The sequence below is a fragment of the Entelurus aequoreus genome, linkage group LG24, assembly GCF_033978785.1.
Source record: "Entelurus aequoreus isolate RoL-2023_Sb linkage group LG24, RoL_Eaeq_v1.1, whole genome shotgun sequence".
In the NCBI taxonomy this organism is placed as follows: Eukaryota; Metazoa; Chordata; class Actinopteri; order Syngnathiformes; family Syngnathidae; genus Entelurus; species Entelurus aequoreus.
In genome coordinates this window covers 27,516,168-27,542,626 of record NC_084754.1, presented here as the reverse complement: position 1 = coordinate 27,542,626, position 26,459 = coordinate 27,516,168, and the positions used below count along the sequence as shown (strand labels likewise).

Here is a 26,459-nt window from a genome sequence, read left to right as displayed (position 1 = left end):
TCTGCTACCGAGGCTGCGGAACCTCTTTCTAGAGTCCGGCAGTGAAACCAGTCCTTGGAGTTATTGTTCATGAAAAATTAACTTGGAAATAACATACAGGATTTTCTTTAGCAAAATGATGAAATCAAAAGGTATTTTGAGTAAAGTTCTTTGTTTTATTGCTCGTTCATTCAAGTTGGGCTGCCAAAACATACTTGTTGTAATATATTTTTCCACCACTTGTGGCAGTAATGACAATATCAAACAAACAGACAAGTCTGCAGCTAAAGTCATAGAGACGTTTCTTAAGCGCAAAAATTATGACTACAGTGGTGAAGCTGTTTTTTCATTGTATTGTATTTTGGTTGACAATTTAGTTAAGAAACATATGTATTATTATTTATTTTGTTTATTTTGGCACTGCAAAATTCAATGTAAATGTATTTTTCGTCAGTTTTGTATGAGTCCCTTCTTATGCAGTCTATTTGGTTGGTACCTACCCTAAGTCTAAGGCTCACATTTTACATAAATAAGAATATTTGTAAATAACACATGGTTTCATATCACTTGAGAAGATTTTTAACCTGTTAAACTATAAGTACCGGTAGGTTGGATATAAAATTTGAATACATTTAAAATCAAGAGTAAGATTATAAATTCAGTGTTAATATTTGAGTAGGCCCTGGATCCCTCTGTATGGTTGGGCCATGATCTCAAAAAGGTTAACAACCCCTGATTTAAATAATAGTGTTATCTACTACAACCCATTAAAAAGTGACATTGACATTTAACTAGTTTATGATATTCATGTGGAGATGCTGACAATCTGCTCATTTAACGTTACCTTTTTGGGAATTGCTCATATAGCTGCATGGCAAGGCACAATTGATGGGATGCACAACTCAACAAGAACAGTAGAGGCCTGAAAGTTTGATGGTTGAAGACTTATGAGTTGTGTTGGATATTACTGTAATTAATGTTCTTATGTGACTGCCTTTAATAAGTAATAAGAAGAAATAAGTTTGTTTGTCACATTAAAGGCCTACTGAAATGACATTTTCTTATTTAAACGGGGATAGCAGGTCCATTCTATGTGTCATATTTAATCATTTCGCGATATTGCCACATTTTTGCTGAAAGGATTTAGTAGAGAACATCGACGATAAAGTTCGCAAATTTTGGTCGCTGATAAAAAAAGCCTTGCCTGTACCGGAAGTAGCGTGACGTCACAAGTTGTGGAGCGCCTCATATCTGCACATTGTTTACAATCATGGCCACCAGCAGCAAGAGCGATTCTGACCGAGAAAGCGACGATTACCCCATTAATTTGAGTGAGGATGAAAGATTCGTGGATGAGGAAAGTGAGAGTGAAGGATTAGAGGGCAGTGGAAGCGATTCAGATAGGGAAGATGCTGTGAGAGGCGGGTGGGACCTGATATTCAGCTGGTAATGACTAAAACAGTAAATAAACACAAGACATATATATACTCTATTAGCCACAACACAACCAGGCTTATATTTAATATGTAAGGCTGCAGCTAACAATTATTTTTCTATCGATTAATCTATAGATTATTTTTTTCGATTAATCGGTTAATCTATAGATTATTTTTTTTCGATTAATCTATAGATTATTTTTCCTTTTACCGATTATTTTTTTATTCAAAATGAAGATGAAAAAATAAATGTAGGCCAGTTTTTTCAAAAGGCATGGCTTTTATTTACAAAAAAAAAGAAGTATGGCCACTCATTCAACATTGACAACAACATGACTAAATATTCTGTAACAATGTAAACATTTAAAACTTTTGAAATTTAACAAAATTAAAAGTAGTTTATTTGCTTTTTAATGTGCAAATATAAAAGTAAACATCCAGTGCAAATCTTAATATTCTGCAATAGTATAAGCATTTCAAAAGTAAAAGTATTGCTTATTTTGCTTTAAAATGTGCAAAAATAAAGATAAACATCCAATACAAAAAAGTACAAAACGAAATATTCTGTAACAACAGTGTAAACATTTCAACAAAAGTGAAAGTATTGCTTATTTGCTAAAATGTGCAAAAATAAAGATAAACATCCAATACAAAAAAGTGCCAATCTAAATATTCTGGAGCACTGTAAACATTAAGTATTGCTTTTAAAATGTGCAAAATAAACATCCAGTCCAACACAGTACAAAATAACCAATTCTACTCATTCCAGTGAGTGACTAACAGTTGTAATGAAGAAAGGTTAGCATGTCTACATGCTCTGGTTCTTTTCATGTTTAAAATATTCCCAGCAGCTGAAAATAGGCGCTCAGAAGGGGTCGATGTGGCTGGAACCGAGAGGTAATTAGCCTTCACCTCAAGCCAGGACTGCGAGTGAGCTGAGCTGCAGTTTAAGTTTCTAGAAGGTCAACGGGCTCATAGTGATGTTACTAGTAGTTGACTGGGAGGTGTTTATTATCATTTGGGGAGAGTCCGCTGCCTGATGCTCACCTGCTAAACACCTATCTGCTCCACGCTGAAGCGCTGACTACATGCGCTCTGAATACGCACTGCTGATTGGCTGATAATGCTTTGTGTGTACCAATCAGATGGTTGTGTGGGTGGGACAATGCTGCGTGTGTACCAATCAGGTGGTTGTGTGGGTGGGACAATGCTGCGTGCTGAGGCAGAAGCAGTAGGAGCAAAGCAGCTTGTTAACACTTTAGCTTAGAAACTCGTTCGGTGCACCCCAGTACCGAACCGAAAGCCCCGTACCGAAACGGTTCAATACAAAACACGTACCGTTACACCCCTAGGAGATACAAATGACACATTCATGTTTTTGTGTAATGATGACAACGTATACTCGCGCGGACGATTGAAGAGTTGATGGTTTTCTTTTCAAATGTTCGTTCATAGCCGTTGTGCTGCTATGATAGGCCATTTCCGCTCGACACAGTGTGCATACAACAACATTATTAGGCCGTTTATTGATATACTCCCACACTTTTGACGACTTTTGGCGTGATTTTTCCCCCTCGCTCGCACCGCTCACATCGTCTGCTTTGATCGTCTGCTTTGCGCTTCGCCATGGCGGTAGTGTGACGTAAATATGCGACGCGTCGACGCACAAAAACGGCGTCGACGTATTTACATAACCGATGACGTCGACTATGTCGACGCGTCGTTTCAGCCTTATTAATATGCCACAAATTAATCCCACATAACAAACTCCTCCACCGTCCCGTCCATATAACCCACCAATACAACTCAAACACCCGCACAACACACTCAATCCCACAGCCCAAAGCACCGTTCACCTCCGTAAAGTTCATACAGCACATATATTTCCCCAAAGTTACGTACGTGACATGCACATAGCGGCACGCACGTACGGGCAAGCGATCAAATGTTTGGAAGCCAAAGCTGCGTACTCACAGTAGCGCGTCTGCTATCCAATTCAAAGTCCTCCTGGTTGTGTTGCTGCAGCCAGCCGCTAATACACCGATCCCACCTACAGCTTTCTTCTTTGCTGTCTTCATTGTTCATTAAACAAATTGCAAAAGATTCACCAAGACAGATGTCCAGAATACTGTGGAATTTTGCGATGAAAACAGACGACTTAATAGCTGGCCACAATGGTGTCCCAATATGTCCGCTACAATCCGTGGCGTCACGCGCAAACGTCATCATACCGAGACGTTTTCAGCAGAATATTTCGCGGGAAATTTAAAATTGCACTTTATAAGTTAAACCGGCCGTATTGGCATGTGTTGCAATGTTAAGATTTCATCATTGATATATAAACTATCAGACTGCGTGGTCGGAAGAAGTAGTGGGTTTCAGTAGGCCTTTAAATGCTACATTTGGAGTTGGAGCAATTGGTGCTCATAACATCGTACACTGCAGTGCACTGTGGCAGTTTTGTATTTACTTTATCAGCGCTGTGTCCTCACTTCTATTTTGGGAATTATTAATTGCTTAGTCTGATGACAGCAATTTCCCGCATCCAATTTCCTCGCGTTATCACAATTGCTGTTCAACTTCTGTCCGCTTTCTGAACAGCAGTGAGAGAATGAGACAATTATTCTGCCTCTTCCGTCCTTTGGGTATTCATTCATTTGCTTGTATAAACACTGTAAATCACACAAATCACAGGGAACATTGGCACGCTGAGGTAGAAAACATGAACAGTGACCATGAAAATCCCCCCCCAAAAGAGAAAGTCTCCAAACAATAATCTACACAATAAAATCAGAGCCTGACCAGATAAAGAAAGAGCCATCTGTTGATGAGGCCCATAAAGGTTAAAGTATAAAAGTCTATGATTGTCAGTCTTTTATTATTGTCAGCTAAAACTGCAAAAACAATGATCAATCTAGACTAGTTTATAATATTATTTTAGACCAGTTTTAAATCTCACTGTATTCTATTGTAATATTAATGTTGCAGTACAATGGGGAAGGAGACCGCACTGAGACAGGGGCGTCGAAATCTGGAAGAGTGTTTATTAAACACCAGGATATGATGTGTGTATCTCATCTAAATACATGGTGTGAAACTATGTGATGGGATTAACTGGTGAGTGTTACCGGGAAGTGATGAAGGTGCGTGTTGTGAGAGAGGCGGAAGTCCAGAGAGGGAAAGGCAAGCTCGGAGGTCCGTGGGCAGGTGAGAGATCAAGGGCAGGAGCGAGGCGTCAGGGTCCGTGGACAGGCAAGAGGTCAAGATCCGGGAAGGCAGCAATAAATACCGGGGGAATCCCGGGAGACGAGACACACAGCTCGAAGCCGGAAAACAGAGGAAAGTGTACGGGGACAAGTAGCTACGTTCTGGCACTGGAACGCAGGACCCGCTGGCTTAAGAAGGGAGTGGAGTACTCATCAGCGTCAGGTGCGGGGGTGCAGCCGCGGCAGGAGGGGAACGCCTGTGGGCGTGCCCAGAGGAGAGCACAGAGGAATGTGTGGCAGCAAGAGCTTGAGCCGTAACAATTAAAGTGTTTTCACACATACTCCGTATACTTCCTGTGCAGCTTACCATGAATTGATTTACGTGGACCCCGACTTAAACAAGTTGAAAAACGTATTCGGGGGTTACCATTTAGTTGTCAATTGTACGGAATATGTACTGAACTGTGCAATCTACTAATAAAAGTTTCAATCAATCAAAGCTGTCGTAAATAAAGTCCTTCATTCTTTATGGACACTTGACATTACCCAAAACAGACACAGTACTAGGGATGATGTTCGAAACCAGTTCTCCCGGTTGTTCGATAAGAAAAGAACCGATTCCATGGACTCTAATCCCTTTTTGAGAACCGGTTCCCGTTATCAAGGACACTATAGTAAAGAAAAAGAGTTGGTTCTTTATTCGAATCCCTGGGAACGAATGCCTTCCCACAGGAAATGCCCTGTGGGACGGCAATGTTATGCCCATTTGATTGTAGACTCTTACTGACACCTTGTGGCGATATGAAAATACTACGCGTCATTAGTTTGGGCACTTCCGGGTTGGCGACGTCTGTTCAGTTCATGAGACAATTGAGAAGTAGACAAGTTGTGTTAGCTCTTACAAGCCTTGGAAAAGATACATCTGCAAGTAAACGATTTTTGTGCACTGTTTCAATGGATGTTTTGAGGACTTAAAATGGCTGCCAGTCGTGTATTCCCACCATCAAAATAGTTTCTACACTCAGAAGTATTTGTTTGATGATAGTACTGTATATTTGTGTGAAGCTAATATTTACATATTGTGTATTAAATGTCAGTATGTTAATTGAATCATGTACCTTATACATTTGTCATTGTGTGTATTTCAGTTAAAAACATAAATAATAACAGTCCAGTGCAAGACAAAAGTAAATACAGGAAAAGACAAAGCAAGATCAACAACAATAAAGAGCCTAAATGGATTAATCTGCTTTGGAACTTTATTAGACGTCTTGGATTGTTTGTTAGCTATCTGCCTGTGTGTGTAGTTAGTATGTTCCAATAGCAGCAGAAGTGCACTTTTTGGAGAGCTGTATTATTTTCAGTTTTGCGCCCAAGGGACTAATTTTATTTAACGCTATATTATTATTTATACACCTATAGTGATCACAGAGACAGGTTGTTTTTGTGTTACTGTATATATTTGTTTTTCTGAAAAATCCCACTTAATATACTTTGGGTAACAACAGTCAATATTTATTTTTTTTATTTTTTTTCGGGGGGTAACAGTCAATATTTATTTATTTATTTATTTTTTCTTATAAAATAAAAGTGAGCTTTTGTTAAACCAAATATTGTGGGTTTTTTTCATATACAACAACCAATCTGTATTCGATAAGAGAATCGATAAGGAATCGGTTCGATAAGAGGATTCGATAATAGGATTCGATAATGGGCTCGAACTCGATAATTTCTTATCAAACATCATCCCTACACACTACTGATATGAAAATAAAGACTGCCAAAGGAATAAATACGGAGTAGGAAGGTTGAATAATTGAATTTTTCCCCTTAATTTCCGGGCAAAAATTCAACACAACATGCAAATGTTTGCACCATGTCCTCTTTAATTGCCTCCAAATAATTACACTTTTGACTGTAAAGGGGGTTTTCGCCTTGCATGTCTCCTATAAATATCAAACTTGGTGATAAACAAATGTCATTGGACATGGTCTTATGCAATCATTTTGTGAAAACATGATTTTGTTAGATTATATCATGTGAAATGAAACAATGTCTGCTTTGTTACTTGGCAATAATAGTCCATATATTGTGTTTACCTTGCAACATTAGAATGCAATATTTTTGCAGCGAGATCCTCCTGTTTCAACTTAAATTGCTCTAACCTGTGACACAAATGCTTTAGCAGTGAAACAAAAAACGCTTTTATTTAATTACCCTTGATGCTTCCACCTCTGAATACACTGTATCTTCTGTCTCTTGCAGCAGCATCACTAAATACCTTGAGAGTTGTGTGATTTTAGTCTATTTTATTTTCTCTGATGTATTTTATGTATTTATTCTTTTTATAGTTAAATGTTTTATATTACTGACTCTTCTAGTAAGTATGTCTTAACTTCTGTGCAGCACTATGTGAAACTTCTATTGTTTTTTTTAAATGTGCTATATAAATGAAGTGGATTGGATTGGATTGGATACCTTCAGTATATCCGTATGTGGAATTAAATTATGGAATGGATTAAGCAAAGAAATCAAACAATGTACTAATGTAGTTCACTTCAAGAAACTCTTCAAACTTAAAGTGTTTACAAAGTACTAAGAAGAACCATGATAAACATTCTGAATTTAATTCATCCATCCATTCATTTTCTAGATAATCTTACATATCTCACCATATGAAATATAACTTACCTCACTAATTATTATTATTATTATTTTTTTTAATGTGATTACTTATGGAGTATATTGTGAATAAATTGAGAACAGGAAGTTAACAAACGTTTTAGCAACTGTTATGTAAAGGAAAAGGGGTAAAATTAAATAAGCTCTGCTTCTTCCTACTCCTTTCGAACATGTTGAATAGAGAAATTGGAAATTGTGATGTATCATGTTGTATGCTTGCATGTTCCAAATAAACACAAACTCAACTCAACTCAACAACCATAGCCTCATCAGTTGTAGGCTAACAGCTGTGACTACCAATCAAAATGTACTATATAAAATGTATATCTCAATTCGGCAACGCAATTTCTCTGTACCGGGGCAGCACTGTGGCACAGGGGTTAGTGCATGTGCCTCACAGTACGAAGGTCCTGAGTAGTCCTGAGTTCAATCCCGGGCTCAGGATTTTTCTGTGTGGAGTTTGCATGTTCTCCCCGGCTTCCTCCCACCTCCAAAGACATGATAGGTTGATTGGCAACACTAAATTGGCCCTAGTGTGTGAATGTGAGTGTGAATGTTGTCTGTCTATCTGTGTTGGCCGTGCGATGAGGTGGCGACTTGTCCAGAGTGTACCCCGCCTTCCGCCCGAATGCAGCTGAGATAGGCTCCAGCACCCCCCGCGACCCCGAAATGGACAAGCGGTAGAAAATGGATGGATGGATGGAATTTGTCTGTACCAAACTGAAGCAGAATTAGTCTAACACCAGCCAAGAATATTAAAATGTTAAAGTTAAAGTACACACTCGTTGTGGTGAAATTACCCTCTGCATTTGACCCATCCCCTTGTTCCACCCTCTGGGAGATGAGGGGAGCAGTGAGCAGCAGCGGCGATCGGGCTCGGGAATCATTTTGGTGATTTAACCCCCAATTCCAACCCTTGATGCTGAGTGCCAAGCAGGGAGTTAATGGGTCCCATTTTTATAGTCTTTGGTATGACTCGGCCGGGGTTTGAACTCACGACCTACCGATCTCAGGGTGGACACTCTAACCACAAAGCCACTGAGCAAGGCTAGTTGTGTCGGACTTGGGTTTCCCCGGACGGATTCTCGCTCATCCGCACCGACCAGACGTTGGCTGGGGCTGGTTGTTTTGTTTTGTCGTTTGTGCGTGGTGCAGTCGCAGCATGTATAATTGATTATTGATCATTTTTTATTGATGATTTTATTGATTATTGATTATTATTTTTTTGCTCATGTTTTGATTTTCTCCTTTATGGTTTTTCGTTGCATTTGACTTTTGTGGCTCTGTGTATGTTGAGGTGGCAGCAGGTTGCATCAGTTCTGTGCTAGTAAATGTCCGATGTCCTTAGTGTTTTGTTAATACGTCCCTTTTTCATACGTTTTTTTTGCCTTGTCTTTGAGGATCTTTTGAGCCTGCGCTGCAACCACGTGGTTTTCATGTGTGCCAGAAAGAGTGGCAGCAGATCACAGTAGCTCATCATTTTACAGTCAATCAAACAATTTCCTTCATGGATCAATAACATTTGTCTAAGTCTAAATTTATATCTAAAATAATACCTAAACGGTGAACATTTTTCTATAAAAACATGGAAAAGCTGCCAAAGGTGTGTTTGACAGAGAAGCAGCTGGAAGGAAAAAATCGTAGAAGTCCAATCTCACAGGTAAACACTGTACATACAATATTTCTCATTTAAAGTGTGTTTTTCTTATTAAAGGCCTACTGAAAGCCACTACTACCGACCACGCAGTCTGATAGTTTATATATCAATGATGAAATCTTAACATTGCAACACATGCCAATACGGCCGGGTTAACTTATAAAGTGCAATTTTAAATTTCCCGGGAAACTTCCGGTTGAAAACGTCTATGTATGATGACGTATGCGCGTGACGTCGATGGTTGAAGCGGAAGTATTCAGACACATTGTATCACAATACAAACAGCTCCGTTTTCATCGCAAAATTCCACAGTATTCTGGACATCTGTGTTGGTGAATCTTTTGCAATTTGTTTAATGAACAATGGAGACTGCAAAGAAGAAAGCTGTCGGTGGGATCGGTGTATTAGCTGCAGCTGCAGCAACACAACCAGGAGGACTTTGACTTGGATAGCAGACGCGCTATCCGACGCTAGCCGCCGACCGCATCGATGATCGGGTGAAGTCCTTCGTCGCGCCGTCGATCGTTGGAACGCAGGTGACCATGGGTGTTGATGAGCAGATGAGGGCTGGCGTAGGTGGAGCGCTAATGTTTTTAGCATAGCTCTGACGAGGTCCCGTAGCTAAGTTAGCTTCAATGGCGTCGTTAACAACAGCATTGCTAGGCTTCGACAGGCGGCACAGCATTAACCGTGTGGTTACAGGTCCAGTGTTTGGTTCGGTGTCTCCTGATAGTAGTATTGTTGATCTTCTGTCTATTCTTCCAGTCAGGGGCTTATTTATTTTGTTTCTATCTGCATTTAAGCACGATGCTATCACGTTAGCTCCGTAGCTAAAGTGCTTCACCGATGTATTGTCGTGGAGATAAAAGTCACTGTGAATGTCCATTTTGCGTTCTCGACTCTCATTATCAAGAGGATATAGTATCCGAGGTGGTTTAAAATACAAATCCGTGATCCACAATAGAAAAAGGAGAAAGTGTGGAATCCAATGAGCCCTTTTACCTAAGTTACGGTCAGAGCGAAAAAAGATACGTCCTGCACTGCACTCTAGTCCTTCACTCTCACGTTCCTCATCCACGAATCTTTCATCCTGGCTCAAATTAATGAGGTAATCGTCGCTTTCTCGGTCCGAATCGCTTCTCGCTGCTGGTGTAAACAATGGGGAAATGTGAGGAACCTTTCAACCTGTGACGTCACGCTATTTCCGGTACAGACAAGGCTTTTTTTTATCAGCGACCAAAAGTTGCGAACTTTATCGGCGATGTTCTCTACTAAATCCTTTCAGCAAAAATATGGCAATATCGCGAAATGATCAAGTATGACACATAGAATAGATCTGCTATCCCCGTTTAAATAAAAAAAATTCATTTCAGTAGGCCTTTAAAAGCCATGTTAAAATTGTGATTTTTATTTTGGAGGGGGCAAAATCCAATTACTGTATAATGAATTACCGTATTCTCTGGACCATAGGGCGCACCGGATTAAAAAGCGCACTGCCGACGAGCGGGTCTATTCAGGTCTTTTTTCATACAAAAGGCACACCGGACTATAAGGCGCATTAAAGGGGTCATATTATGATTTTTTTGTAAATTTAAAACATTTCCTTGTGGTCTACATAACATGTAATGGTGGTTCCTTGGTCAAAATGTTGCATAGATGATGTTTTACAGATCATAGTCAAGTCGCTTTCTGACAGTCGCTTCAGGATGCGCCGTTTTGTGGGCGGTCTTATTTACGTGGCTCACCTTCGACAGCGTCTTCTCCCCGTCATCTTTGTTGTAGCGGTGTAGCGTGCAAGGACGGGAGTGGAAGAAGTGTCAAAAGATGGAGCTAACTGTTTTAATGACATGCAGACTTTACTTCAATCAACAACGGAGCAGCATCTCCTCATCCGTGGCTCACTAGTGTAATAACAACGCCAGAAATGTGTCCCGGGAAAAACCGTCTCTAATAACTAAAGTTCCGTGGGTGAATTATGTGAACCCACTACACTGGTAGTTTTTAGCGCTTCCATAGTGAGATATAGGTTAGAACTAGTGTTGTCCCGATACCGATATTTTTTTCTAAATAAAGGGGACCACAAAAAATGTCATTATTGGCTTTATTTTAACATATTTTACATTAAACATATGTTTCTTATTGCAATAAAATAGTGAACATACTAGAAAACTTGTCTTTTATTAGTAAGTAAACAAACAAAGGCTCCTAATTAGTCTGCTGACATATGCAGTAACATATTGTGTCATTTTCCATTCTATTATTTTGTCAAAATAATTAAGGACAAGTGGTAGAAAATGAATTATTAATCTACTTGTTCATTTACTGTTAATATCTTCTTACTTTCTCTTTTAACATGTTCTATCTACACTTCTGTTAAATTTTAATAATCACTTATTCTTCTGTTGTTTGGTACTTTACATTCGTTTTGGATGATACCACAAATTTGATATCAATCCGATACCAAGTCGTTACAGGATCATACATTGGTCATATTAAAAGTCCTCATGTGTCCGGAGACGTATTTCCTGAGTTTATAAACATAATATATGTATGTGGAATTAAATTATGGAATGGATTAAGTAAAGAAGTTAAACATTGTACTGATATGATCCAGTTTAAGAGGTTGTTCAAAATAATAGTGCTTACAAAGTACAAAGAAGAAGAATTATGAGAAATACTTTCAACCTTATTGAAAATAAGATATTCTTCATCTCAGTATGCTAATAATGACTGAATTAATTAATTACATATTATAAAACTGTTGTGTATACTCATTCACAGATGTTATTTTATTATATAAAAAGGTCAGTAAATGATTCTATATATTTGTAAACGCTCTGAAGTGGGAAAGGGGTAGGATTAAATAAGCTTAGCTTCTTCCTACTCCTTTTCGGGCATGATGTAAAATGAAATGATATGGAATTGTGTGATGTATTATACTGTAAGTGTGTTCATGTTCGAAATAAACTAAAGAAAGAAAGAAAGAATATAAAAATTTTTTAAACGAAAGAAGATCTTGTAATGCTAAAAAATATCGATGTAATCATAGTAGTATCGACTACATACGCTCTTGTACTTGGTATCATCACAGTGGATGTTAGGTGTAGATCCACCAATAGCGTTTGTTTTTTTGTAGCGTCCCGGATGAGTTGGTGCCGCAGGGAATTCTGGGAATTTGTTGTGTAGTGTTTATGTTGTGTTGCGGTGAAAATATTCTCCCAATTGTTGTTTAGTGTGGTTTCACTATATGGCACATGTTTATGACAGTGTTGGCGTTGCTCATACGCAGTGTTGGGTTAGTTACTGAAAACCAGTAACTAGTTACAGTTACTAGTTACTTTATTTCAAAAGTAACTCAGTTACTAACTCAGTTACTTACACCAAAATGTAATGCGTTACTGTGAAAAGTAACTATTTAGTTACTTCTTTTTTTAAAGCTCCCATTAATGCCCTTTGGCATTTTTTGACAAAAATAGATTATCGTTAAATCTCAGTAAAACTAAAATAATGCTATTTGGTAACAGTAGAAGAGAAAGTCAAACACAAATACAAATAGACGGAATAGAAATTGAAAGAGTAAATGAAACCAAATTCTAGGTATAATGATTGATGATAAATTGAACTGGAAATCTCACGTAAAAAATATACAACATAAAGTAGCAAGAAACACGTCAATAATGAATAAAGCAAAACATGTTCTAGACCAAAAATCCCTTCATATTCTCTACTGCTCACTAGTGTTACCATATCTGAGTTACTGTGTAGAAATATGGGGAAATAATTACAAAAGTACACTTCATTCATTAACGGTGTTACAAAAAAGATCAGTTAGAATAATACATAATGTTGGATAAAGAGAACATACAAATCCTTTATTTATTGAATCAAAGATACTGAAATTCCATGACATAGTGAATTTGCAAACAGCTAAAATTATACACAAAGCAAACTATAACCTGCTACCCAAGAATATACAACAATTCTTCTCAACAAAAGAGGAGAAATATAATCTTAGAGAAAAATGTAATTTAAAACATTTGTACGCACGTACAACACTTAAGACCTTCAGTATATCAGTATGTGGAATTCAATTATGGAATGGATTAAGCAAAGCAATCAAACAATGTACTAATATGATCCACTTCAAGAAACTCTTCAACTTAAAGTGTTTACAAAGTACAAAGAAGAAGAACCATGATAAACATTCTCAATTTATTTCATCCATCCATTCATTCATTTTTAAAGTAATTTTACTTATCTCATCATATGAAATATGACTTACTTCACCAATTATTATTATTAAATTCTTACTATTATTATTATTATTTTTTTTTTTGTGATTACCTATGGAGTTTATTGTGAATAAATTGTGAACAGGAAGTGAACAAAAAGTTTTAGCAACTGTTATGTAAAGAAAAGGGGTAGGATTAAATAAGCTCTGCTTCTTCCTACTCCTTTTCGAACATGTTGAAAAGAGAAACTGGAAATTGTGATGTATCATGTTGTATGCTTGCATGTTCGAAATAAACTCAAACTCAACTCAACTCAACTCAACTTTTAGCCTTCATTTCAGTACTGTTATTGCACTGGAGAATAACACAATCTGTTAATCAACTTGACATGCATTAGCATCACTGAACTCTGCTAAGCAATGTGCTCTACATACAACACACAAAGACAAAGATATGTTTCAAAGGGCCAACTTATTTCAGGCCAGAACAAATTGACAAAACTATTTTAAATAGCTGCAACATAACATATATAAGTAACAAACAGCATAATAACAACATAGCTGTAAACGAAATACATACTTTAACTTTATTTTTACATACCAAAGCCTAACCGGGCGTTTTTTCTCTCAAGGAATTCTGAAATAAAATCATGTCTGAAGCCCAGAACACTCTACACATTTCCCCAGTTTTAGTTTAGAGATAAGGAAATATTGGCCTGGCCCACTAGGATCCCTCTTTATGTTTGTGAACTTTATAGTCTATACCAGGGGTGTCAAACATACGGCCCGAGGGCCGGATCAGGCCCGCCAACAGGTTTTATCCGGCCCGCGGGATGAGTTTGCTAAGTGAAATAATGAGCCAAAATTTTTGAATGAAAGAAACTGCTGTTCTAAATGTGTCCACTGGATGTCGCAATAGCAATTCTTTGTATCTTTGTAGATTATGCTACATATGTAAAACAAAAATAAACCACTCGATGTTAGTGCACCAGTCGAGGAAAATGAGCAAACTAGATAAATAACATCCTAATTGATTTTGATATTATTTTTTTATCTTGATAGATTGAAAATTAACACCAAAGAGTTGAACGTTTATCACGTAATTTATTCAGAAAGTATAAATAGCAACAAATAAAGATAGAATACTATTAACCACAACATGTAAGTGTAAAAAAACAAAACAACAACATTATGATTCGTACATTTTCAGAATGTGCTTGTTCTACTTTTAAACAAAGAAAACAATCTGAAGTTGTCTTTATTTTTTAAGTTATCGTGCCATAATTTTACCAGTCCGGCCCACTTGGGAGTTGATTTTTCTCCACGTGGCCCCGGATCTAAAATGAGTTTGACACCCCTGGTCTATACATTTAGAATGATGTGATAATCAAACACTCTAGAAGTCTACAAATAAAGAGTATATAAGAGAATTGACAGAGTGTGTGTACTATAATTCATAATAACATTGATTTTGATTCAATATTATGTTTTGAGCAATGACAGTTTGAAAGAAAAAAAAACAGCTTTGTTTTATTAGTCAACATTGTAACGTTTTCTAAATAAAATTTCACCTTTAAGCTTTTTTATTTCACTTTTGTTAAGTTTTTGTTTATTTTGATAGTATTTTTAGAAAGTGCTGTGGGCCTTTAAAACATTAGCTCCGGGGCACACTTTTGACACCCCTGCTATAGATAATACAAAATAAAATCTGATAAATCTATCGATAAAAAGCTGAGCCTGGCGACGCATGCGTGTTAACAACTCTCTCGCTCTCTCGCTCTCTCTGTCTCCGCCCCTCCCTCACGAATGCTGCTGCGCGCACCCCTCCCTCCCTCCCCTCCCCACACTCAGACACACACACAGCGTGCCTCCTCCGTGTGACACAAGAGATTCAGAAGAACGACACCGTAGCGCTGCCACAAAACACACTCAGATCTTCTGTTTCAAGCCAATACTACATAAAAAGTAACGTAAAATAACGCAGTAACGCATCATGTAGTAACGGTAACTGAGTTACTGAATATAAAAAATAACGCGTTAGATTACTAGTTACTGCCGAAACTAACGGCGTTACAGTAGTAACCAGTCCCAACACTGTTCATACGGCCACCCATAGTGTGACATGTATGGCTGTTGAGTAAGTATGCGCTTTATTCACATGTGTCCAGTGTGTCCAAAGTTAAGTTAGTTGTTTAAATGGTTGATGATTGGTCATAGAGTAATCTTGTCTTGACTTTGTCAACTTCAGACCATTTTAACACATCAAAAGTCACGGCCATGATGTGTAGTGAAGCATATATAGCTATCACTCGTTTTACAGGGATTATTCTAGAATTGAATGTACTTTATTTGTTTCCATGGAAACCAGGTCAATGATTTAGAAGGAGTTACAACACTGTAAATTGTGAATAGTCATTAGCCGCTAGCAAGCTAACCGTGTCTTAAAGCGTGACGACGCCAATGGGTGGGGAACTGGTATTTCTTAGAGGCGGTATAGTACCGAATATGATTCGTTAGTATCGTGGTACTATACTAATAACGGGTATACCGTACAACCCTAATTAGAACTTTATGCTACTTTATATTAGAAATGGCAACAGCAGAGGGTGAATGTCACATAAGAAGATAGCGAAAAAGAAGAAGCTTATCGACTACGATATCGGCATGGACTACAGTGGCGGACGTGCGGAAATTTTCAGGATTTATGCAATCTCAAATACACATCAGCAGGTACCAGAAGGTAAGAAAAGTTGCTTTTGCATAATATCGTGAAACAAAACGCCAGATAATATGCCTGCTAATGGGTGCCATTTTGCGGTCCTTATACACACACCATAATAATACCTGTATCTCTAACTACGGTAGCCGTAATGGGCCGACAATCCATCAAGAGGTGCGGCTTCAAAGTGATACTAAAACATTTTGACAGATTTTTGAGTACCGTGTGATTTGGTCTTCATTCTCAATGGAACATTTAAAGTTTTGGTGTTGTTTACTGGCGTCATATTGCAGTCTACACGTATCTCTTATGTGTGACTGCCATCTACTCGTCACACTTATCATTACACCATATACCAAATAAAATTTATTCGAGGTCGGTACGCACGACCATAATTATTCCGTATATTAGGCGCACCGGGTTATGATTGAATGAATGAATGAATTGATTTAGTTCGGCAGACATATATAGCAACACTTCATCACTCTTTGTAATTTGACAGACGTGCAACGGCATCCACCGAAAAGGGATACGGGAAAAAAAGCAAGAATGCTTATCCATGTCCTGCCCCTAATTTACAATCAACTTATATTAACTTGGTTATATATGTTGGTTGTATAGTCCAAGTTTCAACAGCAGATTTGATGGATATATGACAATTTCAGAACAAGAATAACATATGCTGGAAAACACTTTGTCAATAGCATTGAGCAACCATGAGATTAGCTCCATCTTGCCTGGGTATCTTTCGTCTTCTGAAGCCTTGTGTGTTGTGTTATGTCCCTTATTCTTTTGCACCTGTGTCCCACAGTTGAGATACCGTATTTTCCGCACTATAAGGCGCACCTAAAAACCTCCAATTTTGTCAAAAGCTGAAAGTGCGCCTTATAATCCAGTGCGCCTTATATCTAGACCAATATTGAGCCACAACAAACCTAAACTTCCTTTTCATAAAGTTTAGGTCTCGCAACTACGGTAAGCAGCCGCCAACGTCTTTTTCCCCCGTAGAAGAAGAAGCGCTTCTTCTTCTACGGTAAGCAGCCGCCAACTTCATTTTCCCCCGTAGAAGAAGAAGTTCTTCTTCTAAGGTAAGCAGCCGCTCCCGTAGAAGAAGAAGAAGCGCGCGGTGCATGCTGGGATATATGACTGCGCGAGGCGTGCCGTTTTGATTTCCATTTGTTTGTTTATGTAAAGACCCCAAAATGGCTCCAATTAAGAGACACGCTTACGACGCAGAGTTTAAACTTAAGACGATCAGTCACGCAGTAGAACACGGAAATAGAGCAGCAGCGACACTGACTCGATTAATGACGACTTCGACGTATTCGCCCAACTGTTTAATTCGGACACTGAAGAAGAAGAATTTGAGGGATTCGTGGATGAGGAATAACTTCATAAAGTGAGCTTTACGTGTTTATTTTGTGTGTTGTGTTGTGTGACATTAACGTTTGAGCAACGTTGAGTTATTGATATATTGTTATTGCTCTGCACTATTTCGAGTGTTACTATATTGTGATTGCACTAACGTTTGATTTACCGTAACAGTATCACTGTTTTTTACGTATTTATTGAATCAGGGAAAAGTTCCCCTCCACTATGTGATACAAATGTTGCACTACCGTTATACTTTGCTGTTGTTAAAAGATAAACAAAACACCACGTCACTGACTTTACCTCGGGGAAAATAATAAAACAGCTGTTTATTCATTTTGGGAGTGAACAGAGTTGTCAGAACGCTGGTTTGTAATCTATTAATACAGTTTGACTGACCTATCTGACTGTTTTGTTGACATTCCCTTTAGCGCAGCTCCATCTAATGCAGACCTGGGCATTCTGCGGCCCGCGGGCCACATCCGGCCCTTTGTGCGTCCCTGTCCGGCCCGCGTGAGGCCAATCATAAATTACAAAATCAATTTAAAAAAGTATCTATGTCGAGTGTGCAATATAACGGTGCTGCTTTTGTTTTGAAAAGCGTTATTTGTATTACTTCCGTGTGGACGTATGCACGTGCGTGATTGTGAGTGAATGTGAACAGCTGCAATCACAAATTACAAAATAAAGTTGAAAAAACATCTACAGTATGTTGTGCGCGCAATACAACTGTGCTGCTTTTATTTTGAAAAGTGTTACTTATGGACGTATGTCTGTGTGTAACCTGTGCGTAAAGGTGCACAGCGACAAGTGATGCACGGTTAACACCCGAGACGCTAAAAAGAGAAAAGTTGATGACGAATGGCGTGTTTCCAACAAGACATGGACTGCACTACAAGGTGCGTGCCTGCGCAATTGCGCACTGCTCAATCGTCCTCTGCGCACAGCAAATATATGCCGCGCACCAAATCAAATCCCATCTGAATTCTAAACAAAATAAACACATTTATTCTGTGTAATTTTGCAATGCAACTTTGAGTGACAGTGACAACAAGCGGCCCTAACGGTGTTCGTCAACACCGTTCAATTGAACACCGTTCAATTATTGTAACGTCTATCGAGATGCTTCGAGGACAGGAATTATATCGATCACTTTATTGAGCAAAACTGTTTATATTTGGCAATAACCACACCAAAAACATGAGTAAAATACTTCTATCTCGAAAAACTAGTCATTTTCTGCCGTACAAACCAGGCCAAAACCAACTTGTCATCTGTCACCAACACGCATACCACTAAACCACTGGTGCGTTTGTGGCCACACAAAAAGTCGGACAACTCCAACACCACACAAAGTTACACTATGACTCCTCAGTCATACGTGTGCTTATTTTACTGTCATGTATTATTAAGGTTAATTTATTTATATTAATCATGGAATGCTGTTACTAGAGAAAGTTACAGGAATGCACACTTCATCCTATGCTTACATTTCATTGTGCAACATGAGGATGTTTAAGGGGAACTAAATGTGATCTCTGAAAGGGGTGCAAATGATTTCCAAAGCAGTGCTTTTGGTATAAAGTTAAGTTAGGTTAAATGGAAGTATTATTATTATTATTATTATTATTTATCTTACGGTATACATCAAAAATAATATTGAGCAACATTTTATTGAAATATTGTCGATGTGGCCCTCCAGCAGTGCTCGGGTTGCTCATGCGTCCCCGGTAAAAATGAATTGCCCACCCCTGATCTAATGGATGCATAGGTGCGCCTTATAATCCGGTGCGCCTTATATATGAACAACATTTTGAAATATGCCATTCATTGAAGGTGCGCCTTATAATCCGGTGCGCCTTATAGTGCAGAAAATACGGTAGTCCAAACAACTATAAGGCGCACTGTCGATTTATGAGAAAATTAAAGGATTTTAAGTGCGCCTTATAGTCAGAAAAATACTGTAAATTAATTTCAATGGGTGACAATTTGAGATACAAGTGTTTTGAGTAACGAGCTCAGAACCAATGAAACACTTCCTACAACTGTGAAGTAAGCCATTACTACCGAGACTAATGTAAGAGCGAGTAACGACGTTTCATTGGAATCGACCTCAGGAGTACACGGAGCGTGTCACCGCGAGGTTACTTGATGTTGCATGATGCAGCAGCCGGCTGACTCACGGTATGCATGATTGTTCTCAATGCACTTCATTAGTTCACAGGACTTATCCTCAAGGGCAAGATGTCATCAAATGGGAATGTTGGCAACACAAGTGTAACAAATGTGTGTGCATGGTGGGCCAGTGTACATACTGATTACTATATAATTAGCAGCCTACTGTCGTGGGCAGAAATATGAGGGAATGAAGACTTTCTCACCATCTGTCCCTCGTCCTCTCTTTTTTTCTGAATCACTTTTCTTTCCTCCACTCTCACATACGCCCCAACTTTATATTCCGTTTTTTTTTTTACCCCATGGTGTTCCTCACCCGCCTCCTTACCATTGGTGTTTCTCTTGTGCAGATCCTCCTTGCCGTTCTTGCAGCTGCCACCAGTGGCCGTCTTCCGGGCTGAGGAGCTCTTGCTGGCGTTCAGCTTCCCGGAGCTGTTACTCGACATTGAACCATCCTCGCTTGGCAACCGCCTGCGGTAGCCATGGCAACAGAGAGAGGTACGGGAAGACAGGGGGCAGGGAGAGTTTTTGAGTCTCAGCATGGGCACAAACAGGGCAACAAGTCATAGGAAATAATCAATATGTGCATTTTTAGACACTTTTTTTCGGTGTTGAGATTTAAAGGCTGTCTATTTACATTTACACATTCTTCATGAAGCTAACTTTTATTCAATTCGTTTAACCTTCCTCTTGTGTTAGCTTTCTGTTACCATCTTTTATGTTAACGGGACGGTTTTGACCCATGTCTTAAATAAGCTGTAAAATACACTAAAAAACATTATCTATCATCCAATTTGTTTCTCATCTCTTGTAGATGCCCATATCGGCTGTTCAGATTTACTTTACTTTGCCTTATTTGTATTTGACTTTATTAAATGTATTTATATTATCATTTGGTGCAGCCGGGCCGGAGCAGGAGGGGATAGAAAGAGAAAAAAAAAGGAAGACAGAGGGGGGAATTGTGGGGACAAGAGGGGGATTAGACAGAGAGACAAAAACAACAACAGCAAACACAACAACAACAACAACAGAGCAACATCAGCAAATACGACATGTACAAATATGATGGTAAAAGTAATAGCAAATAAGCAGTTAGTGAACAAAATAAATAATACAGAAATGACAATGAGCATTATTACATTAAAAATGAAGCAATATGAATACCAATAGAAATAGCGCTATTGATAATAAACAAGACCAATACTTTACCTTTATTATCAACAATACAATTGTTCAAATGCAACAATACATATACGTAATGATAGCTTGAGATACGAAAGAATGCAGAAAAATGGAGGGGAAGAGAGAGAAGCAACCTACATTAACCTTGTAGATTGTTATAGTAACAATTGGTTAAGCGTTGTCAGTGTGCCATGTGTTATACCCAGTTTACCCTAGGGCAACAACGTTAATATATGTTTGATGAAACGTGATTATGTGTATGAGTGTATGTGTGCATATGTACTTGTATATGTACAGTATGTGTATATGTGTGCTTGTACAGTGAATGTATATGTACAGTATGTGTATATGTGTGTTTGTACAGTGAATGTATATGTACAGTATGTGTATATGTGTGTTTGTACAGTGAATGTATATGTACAGTATGTGTATACAGTATATGTGTTTGTACAGTGAATGTATATGTAAAGTATGTGTGTGTTTGTACAGTGAGTGTATATGTACAGTATGTGTATATGTATGTTTGTACAGTGAATGTATATGTACAGTATGTGTACCGTAATTTCCGGACTATAAGCCGCACCTGACTATAAGCCGCACCAGCTAAATTTAGGGGAACATACAGATTGCTCCATATATAAGCCGCACCCGACTATAAGCCGCAGGGTTTTGATGTGTAATTACCGTAGTATATAGGGGTTCCTGCTACCACGGAGGGGATTGTCGGGACAGAGATGACTGTTTGGGAACGCAAAGCGTCCCATTTATTAACAATAAATCTTTCAATCATTCAATCAAACTTTCACATCTTTGACATGGCGAACAGCATTCGTGCAGAGTACAAATAATACAACGGTGCAAAGTAATACAAAGTGCTCACCTGTACGTTATCAAAATAACCAGCCTACCGGTATATGAAAAGTCAGTCTTTAATCATTGTGTCATCGTCTTCCTCCTGCGTACTAAAACCACCGAAATCCTCTTCGTCGGTGTCGGAGAAGAACAGGCCGTAAATAAGCCGCACCCTTGTATAAGCCGCAGGGACCAGAACGAGGGGAAAAAGTAGCGGCTTATAGTCCGGAAATTACGGTATATAGTATGTTTTTATAATGAGTGTGCGTGTGGATGTACGAACTTTGAGTGTGTAAATATGTACTGTATTTGTATATGTATGTGGGAGCGTAGGTACCTATGTATGTGTGTATGTATGTATGTGAGTATATGTGAATCTGCATGTACAATACATTTGACTCCCAGTGTGTGCGGGAGCCAGAGTACGGCCCCAGCCTCCCCGAGAGCCCAACCCACAAACAGTAGGTGTGGTGCCCAGGGAACCAGGGACCACCGCCCCCACGCAGCCAAGCCGGACAGCGACAGGAACCCCAGAGCCCGGCCCACCGTGCCGCCCACAAGGGCCAGCAGCAGGCAGCAGACAGACGCACCCGGCAGAGGACAAGGCACGAGAAAAGCAGGGGGAAGCCAGACCCCAAGCCAACGAGAGACCCCACCCCACACGGGCAGAAAGGCGGGACGCCCCGCCCGAGGGGCCCGGAGACCCCCCGCAACCGGACGGGAAGACCGCCCCCGCCCCACCGGCAACCGGGCCCCCAGGAGCCCACCCCCCACCCCCGGAGAGCGCGGCGAGGCCAGCCCCAGGCCACCCCACCCAAACCGGCCGCCACAGGACCACCCAGCACGGGGCCACGGGAACCACCCACCCCACCCGCAGGGACCCCAACGATGGAGATGGAACAACCAGCAACCGCCCCGCCGAGTCCCCCCCTGAGGTAGGGGAAAATAAATAAATAAGTAAATAATAATAATAATATTAATAAAATATATTAAAAAACTATATTTAAAAAAAAAAAAAAGAATTAAAAGAAGATCACAGACATGCTGACACACAAGGTCGCCGCCCCAACAACTGGCCGACTCGCAGCACCAAGCTACCACAGTAGACGCAAGGACCAGACCCAGCAGGCCCCAACCAAGACGGGCACCCGGAAGGGATGGACGGTGGGACCCAGGAGCTCCAGACACGCAGTCCGGATGCAGTAGCCCGAGGCGCCGACCCCCACCCGACAGGCAGGCCCCGAACGTACCCCCAGAAATATACATACATATCTATATACATACACATACACATGTACACATACACACATACACATATATACACATACACATACATACACATACACATATATATACATACATACATACATACATACATACATACATACACACACATATACATACATATACACAGTTTGTCAGCCCCGACAACCACCACGCGTGCGCGCTGCCACCAGTCACAACATCAGCCACCCCCCTGCACCAGACCCAGCAGCCACGGGCGCCCACACCACAAACAAACGGCAGCAGAAACAACAGCCGCAACACCCCCAGACAGCCAGCACCACCCAATCAAATAAAAGCGATCAAAAAAAAAATGCGACCGGCAACCACACGCCAACAGGATCACGAAAATATTGGTTTTAATATTTTTGGTGTGGGCCATTGGGCCTTTTTTTTTGTCAGTATACCCCTCGATTTCAATTTAAAAAATGGTAAAATTAACCTCAAGAGAATCGTATAAATACATAAAAGGTTGTTGTGTTACCTGACTATAACTGAGGGGTATTAGAACACATCTCTTAAATAAATTTGTTTAATTTATTTTTTCATTTTAATAATTTTAACTATAGTAACATCTATGGTGTTACGGGTCAATTTCGACCCATATATATTTACTTCAAGAAAAAGGCTAAAAAGTATTTTTTTCAGCAACAGAACTTTAATACAAACACAAAATGAAAAGCAGAACAAGTCATAACACAAAATATAGATTTGCAAGGACAAACAAACAACAACCAATCAAGCAAATCAAGTTAAGTTAAAGTTAAAGTTAAAGTTAAAGTTAAAGTACCACTGATAGTCACACACACACTAGGTGTGGTGAAATGTGTCCTCTGCATTTGACCCATCCCCTTGTTCACCCCCTGGGAGGGGAAGGGAGCAGTGAGCAGCAGCAGTGGCCGCGCCCGGGAATCATTTTTGGTGATTTAACCCCCAATTCCAACCTTTGATGCTGAGTGCCAAGCAGGAAGGTAATGGGTCCCATTTTTATAGTCTTTGGTATGACCTCCTCATCAGACTCATCAGATGTGTCTGTGTCTTCTGGATGATACTCCACATTGTCTTCCTCCTCAGAAACCTGTTCATCCGTATCACTATGCTGCTCTGTGTCCTCTCCCTCATTTTCACCAAAAATATTATCCAGAACTTCTCTCACTGTAAATCTTTTTTTAATGTTTGCATGCTGCAAATTGGAGATGTGCACTCTGCAAGTCACCAACTCTATACTGAATTGACCTCACATGTCTGGACATGCCCGTCTTTGTTTGTTTTCGTACTGGATAACAAGGTAAAATGAGAATCCCCTATAGCTCACATGGTTGGGAGAGGACGAAGACGAAGGTTAAGAGAAATTGAAGTTTGTTTTTTTGTCACGGTAGGCATCACTTATTGTTGCAGAGAAAGCACTAAATTATAGAAGAGCCTGTTTCAGGGACAAACATTGTCCTTTTGTATTCGTTTTCTGCCTCGGCAGCACTAGGCACACACATATACTGTATGAACACACACACACACACACACATGCATGAAGAACACACTGCCTTGAGGCATGTAAGCCACAGTAGGTACACAATGTGACAGGAACACCCACAGGTGCTTTGACGTGCACAGATTCTCTTATTCAGACATTAGTTCCACTGGCAAGGCTAACATGTGGAGAAATACACAAACATACACTGTGTGGCGTTCAATACAGTCGAGTCACATTTTAGGTCATGTGGTCAAAGTGCCGGAGGGAAAAAAAAATAGCTCTGTGTAAAATTGTCTAAAGAATAACAAGTTTATTGTTATTTCCTTTGTGATTGTGGCTCGATGTCCTCTACTTTGACAACAATTATCTGTGTCTCTCCCTTTTGCTGCTGAGACAAGTGAACAATCAATGGTTGAAAGGATGGCTCTGTGTTTCAGTCACACATTATGTTTACATGGCTCTCAGGAACAGTGTTGTTTTCGTCAACGATGACGATGACGAAATCATTTCGTTGACGCCACTTTTTTCATGACGGTAACGAGACGGTGACGAGATAAACATGTCTCTCTGATGACGAAAACATGACGAGACGTGTGTGAGTTTTCGTTGACGAGACGAGAACGGACGAAAATGTTAGTGGGTAATCTGTCAGACGTTTAAAATGCATGACATGTCTGGTCACGCCCACCAACTGGCGTGCAGCGCACAACGTGACAAATGTGGCCACAAAATATGCTGAAAAAATACGACCAACCTCAAGTGGCACCTTAAAGGCCTACTGAAATGAATTTTTTTTATTTAAACGGGGATAGCAGATCTATTCTATGTGTCATACTTGATCATTTCGCGATATTGCCATATTTTTGCTGAAAGGATTTAGTATAGAACAACGACGATAAAGATTGCAACTTTTGGTATCTGATAAAAAAAAGGCTTGCCCCTACCGGAAGTAGCGTGACGTAGTCAGTTGAACATATATGCAAAGTTCCCTATTTTTTACAATGATGGCCGCATGAAGTGAGAGAGATTCGGACCGAGAAAGCGACAATATCCCCATTAATTTGAGCGAGGATGAAAGATTTGTGGATGAGTAAAGTGCAAGTGAAGGACTAGTGGGGAGTTGAAGCTATTCAGATAGGGAAGATGCTGTGAGAGCCGGGGGTGACCTGATATTCAGCTGGGAATGACTACAACAGTAAATAAACACAAGACATATATATACTCTATTAGCCACAACACAACCAGGCTTATATTTAATATGCCACAAATTAATCCTGCATAAAAACACCTGCGTGTTTGTTACGCTAGCTCCTAGCTCCTCTGCTAGCTCCTAGCTCCATAGAACACGCCAATACAATTCAAACACCTGATCAACACACACAATCACTCAGCCCAAAAGACCGTTCACCTAACCCAAGGTTCATAAAGCTTATATATTTTAAAAAAGTTACGTACATACGCAAAAACAAGTTGCGCACATACGGTCAAGCGATCAAATGTTTAGAAGCCAAAGCTGCATACTCACAGTAGCACGTCTGCGTCTTTGTCATCCAAATCAAAGTAATCCTGGTAAGAGTCTGTGTTGTCCCAGTTCTCTACAGGCGTCTGTGTATCGAAGTCAAAAGTCCTCCTGGTTAGAGTCTCTGTTATCCGAGTTCTTCCATCTTGACTGCATCTTTCGGGAATGTAAACAAAGAAGCGCCGGCTGTGTACTGTTGTTGCTGACTACGTTCGAAAAATACGTCCATTTCGCACCGACAACTTTCTTCTTTGCTTGCTCAGCTTCCTTCTCCATAATGCAATGAACATGATTGGAACAGATTCACGAACACAGATGTCCAGAATACTGTGGAATTATGAAATGAAAACAGAGCTTTTTCGTATTGGCTTCAATGTGGAAGGCATACCCGTGTTCGCCGGGCTACGTCACGCGCATACGTCATCCTCAGAGGCGTTTCGAACCGGAAGTTTAGCGGCAAATTTAAAATGTCACTTTATAAGTTAACCCGGCCGTATTGGCATGTGTTATAATGTTAAGATTTCATCATTGATATATAAACTATCAGACTGCGTGGTCCGTAGTAGTGGGTTTCAGTAGGCCTTTAAGGCTTGCCACAAGGATATTTTTTCGAAGGTAAGTTACAAATGCTGTTAACATTATCGATAAATGTCATAGTAAGCTCATACATTAGTACGTTTTCCACATACTCCTGG

The 26,459-nt window shown here is 39.6% G+C and overlaps 1 protein-coding gene across 3 annotated transcripts in view; it reads right to left on the bottom strand.

Moving 5' to 3' along the window:
• Positions 1-26,459, bottom strand: part of kiaa1549la (KIAA1549-like a) — a 303,560-nt gene that overhangs the window by 36,684 nt on the left and 240,417 nt on the right. For all 3 annotated transcript variants that reach the window (XM_062035891.1, XM_062035892.1, XM_062035893.1), the window contains one exon: positions 19,785-19,927. In XM_062035891.1, the coding sequence (XP_061891875.1) occupies positions 19,785-19,927 (143 nt within the window). The remainder of the gene's footprint in view (positions 1-19,784; positions 19,928-26,459) is intronic.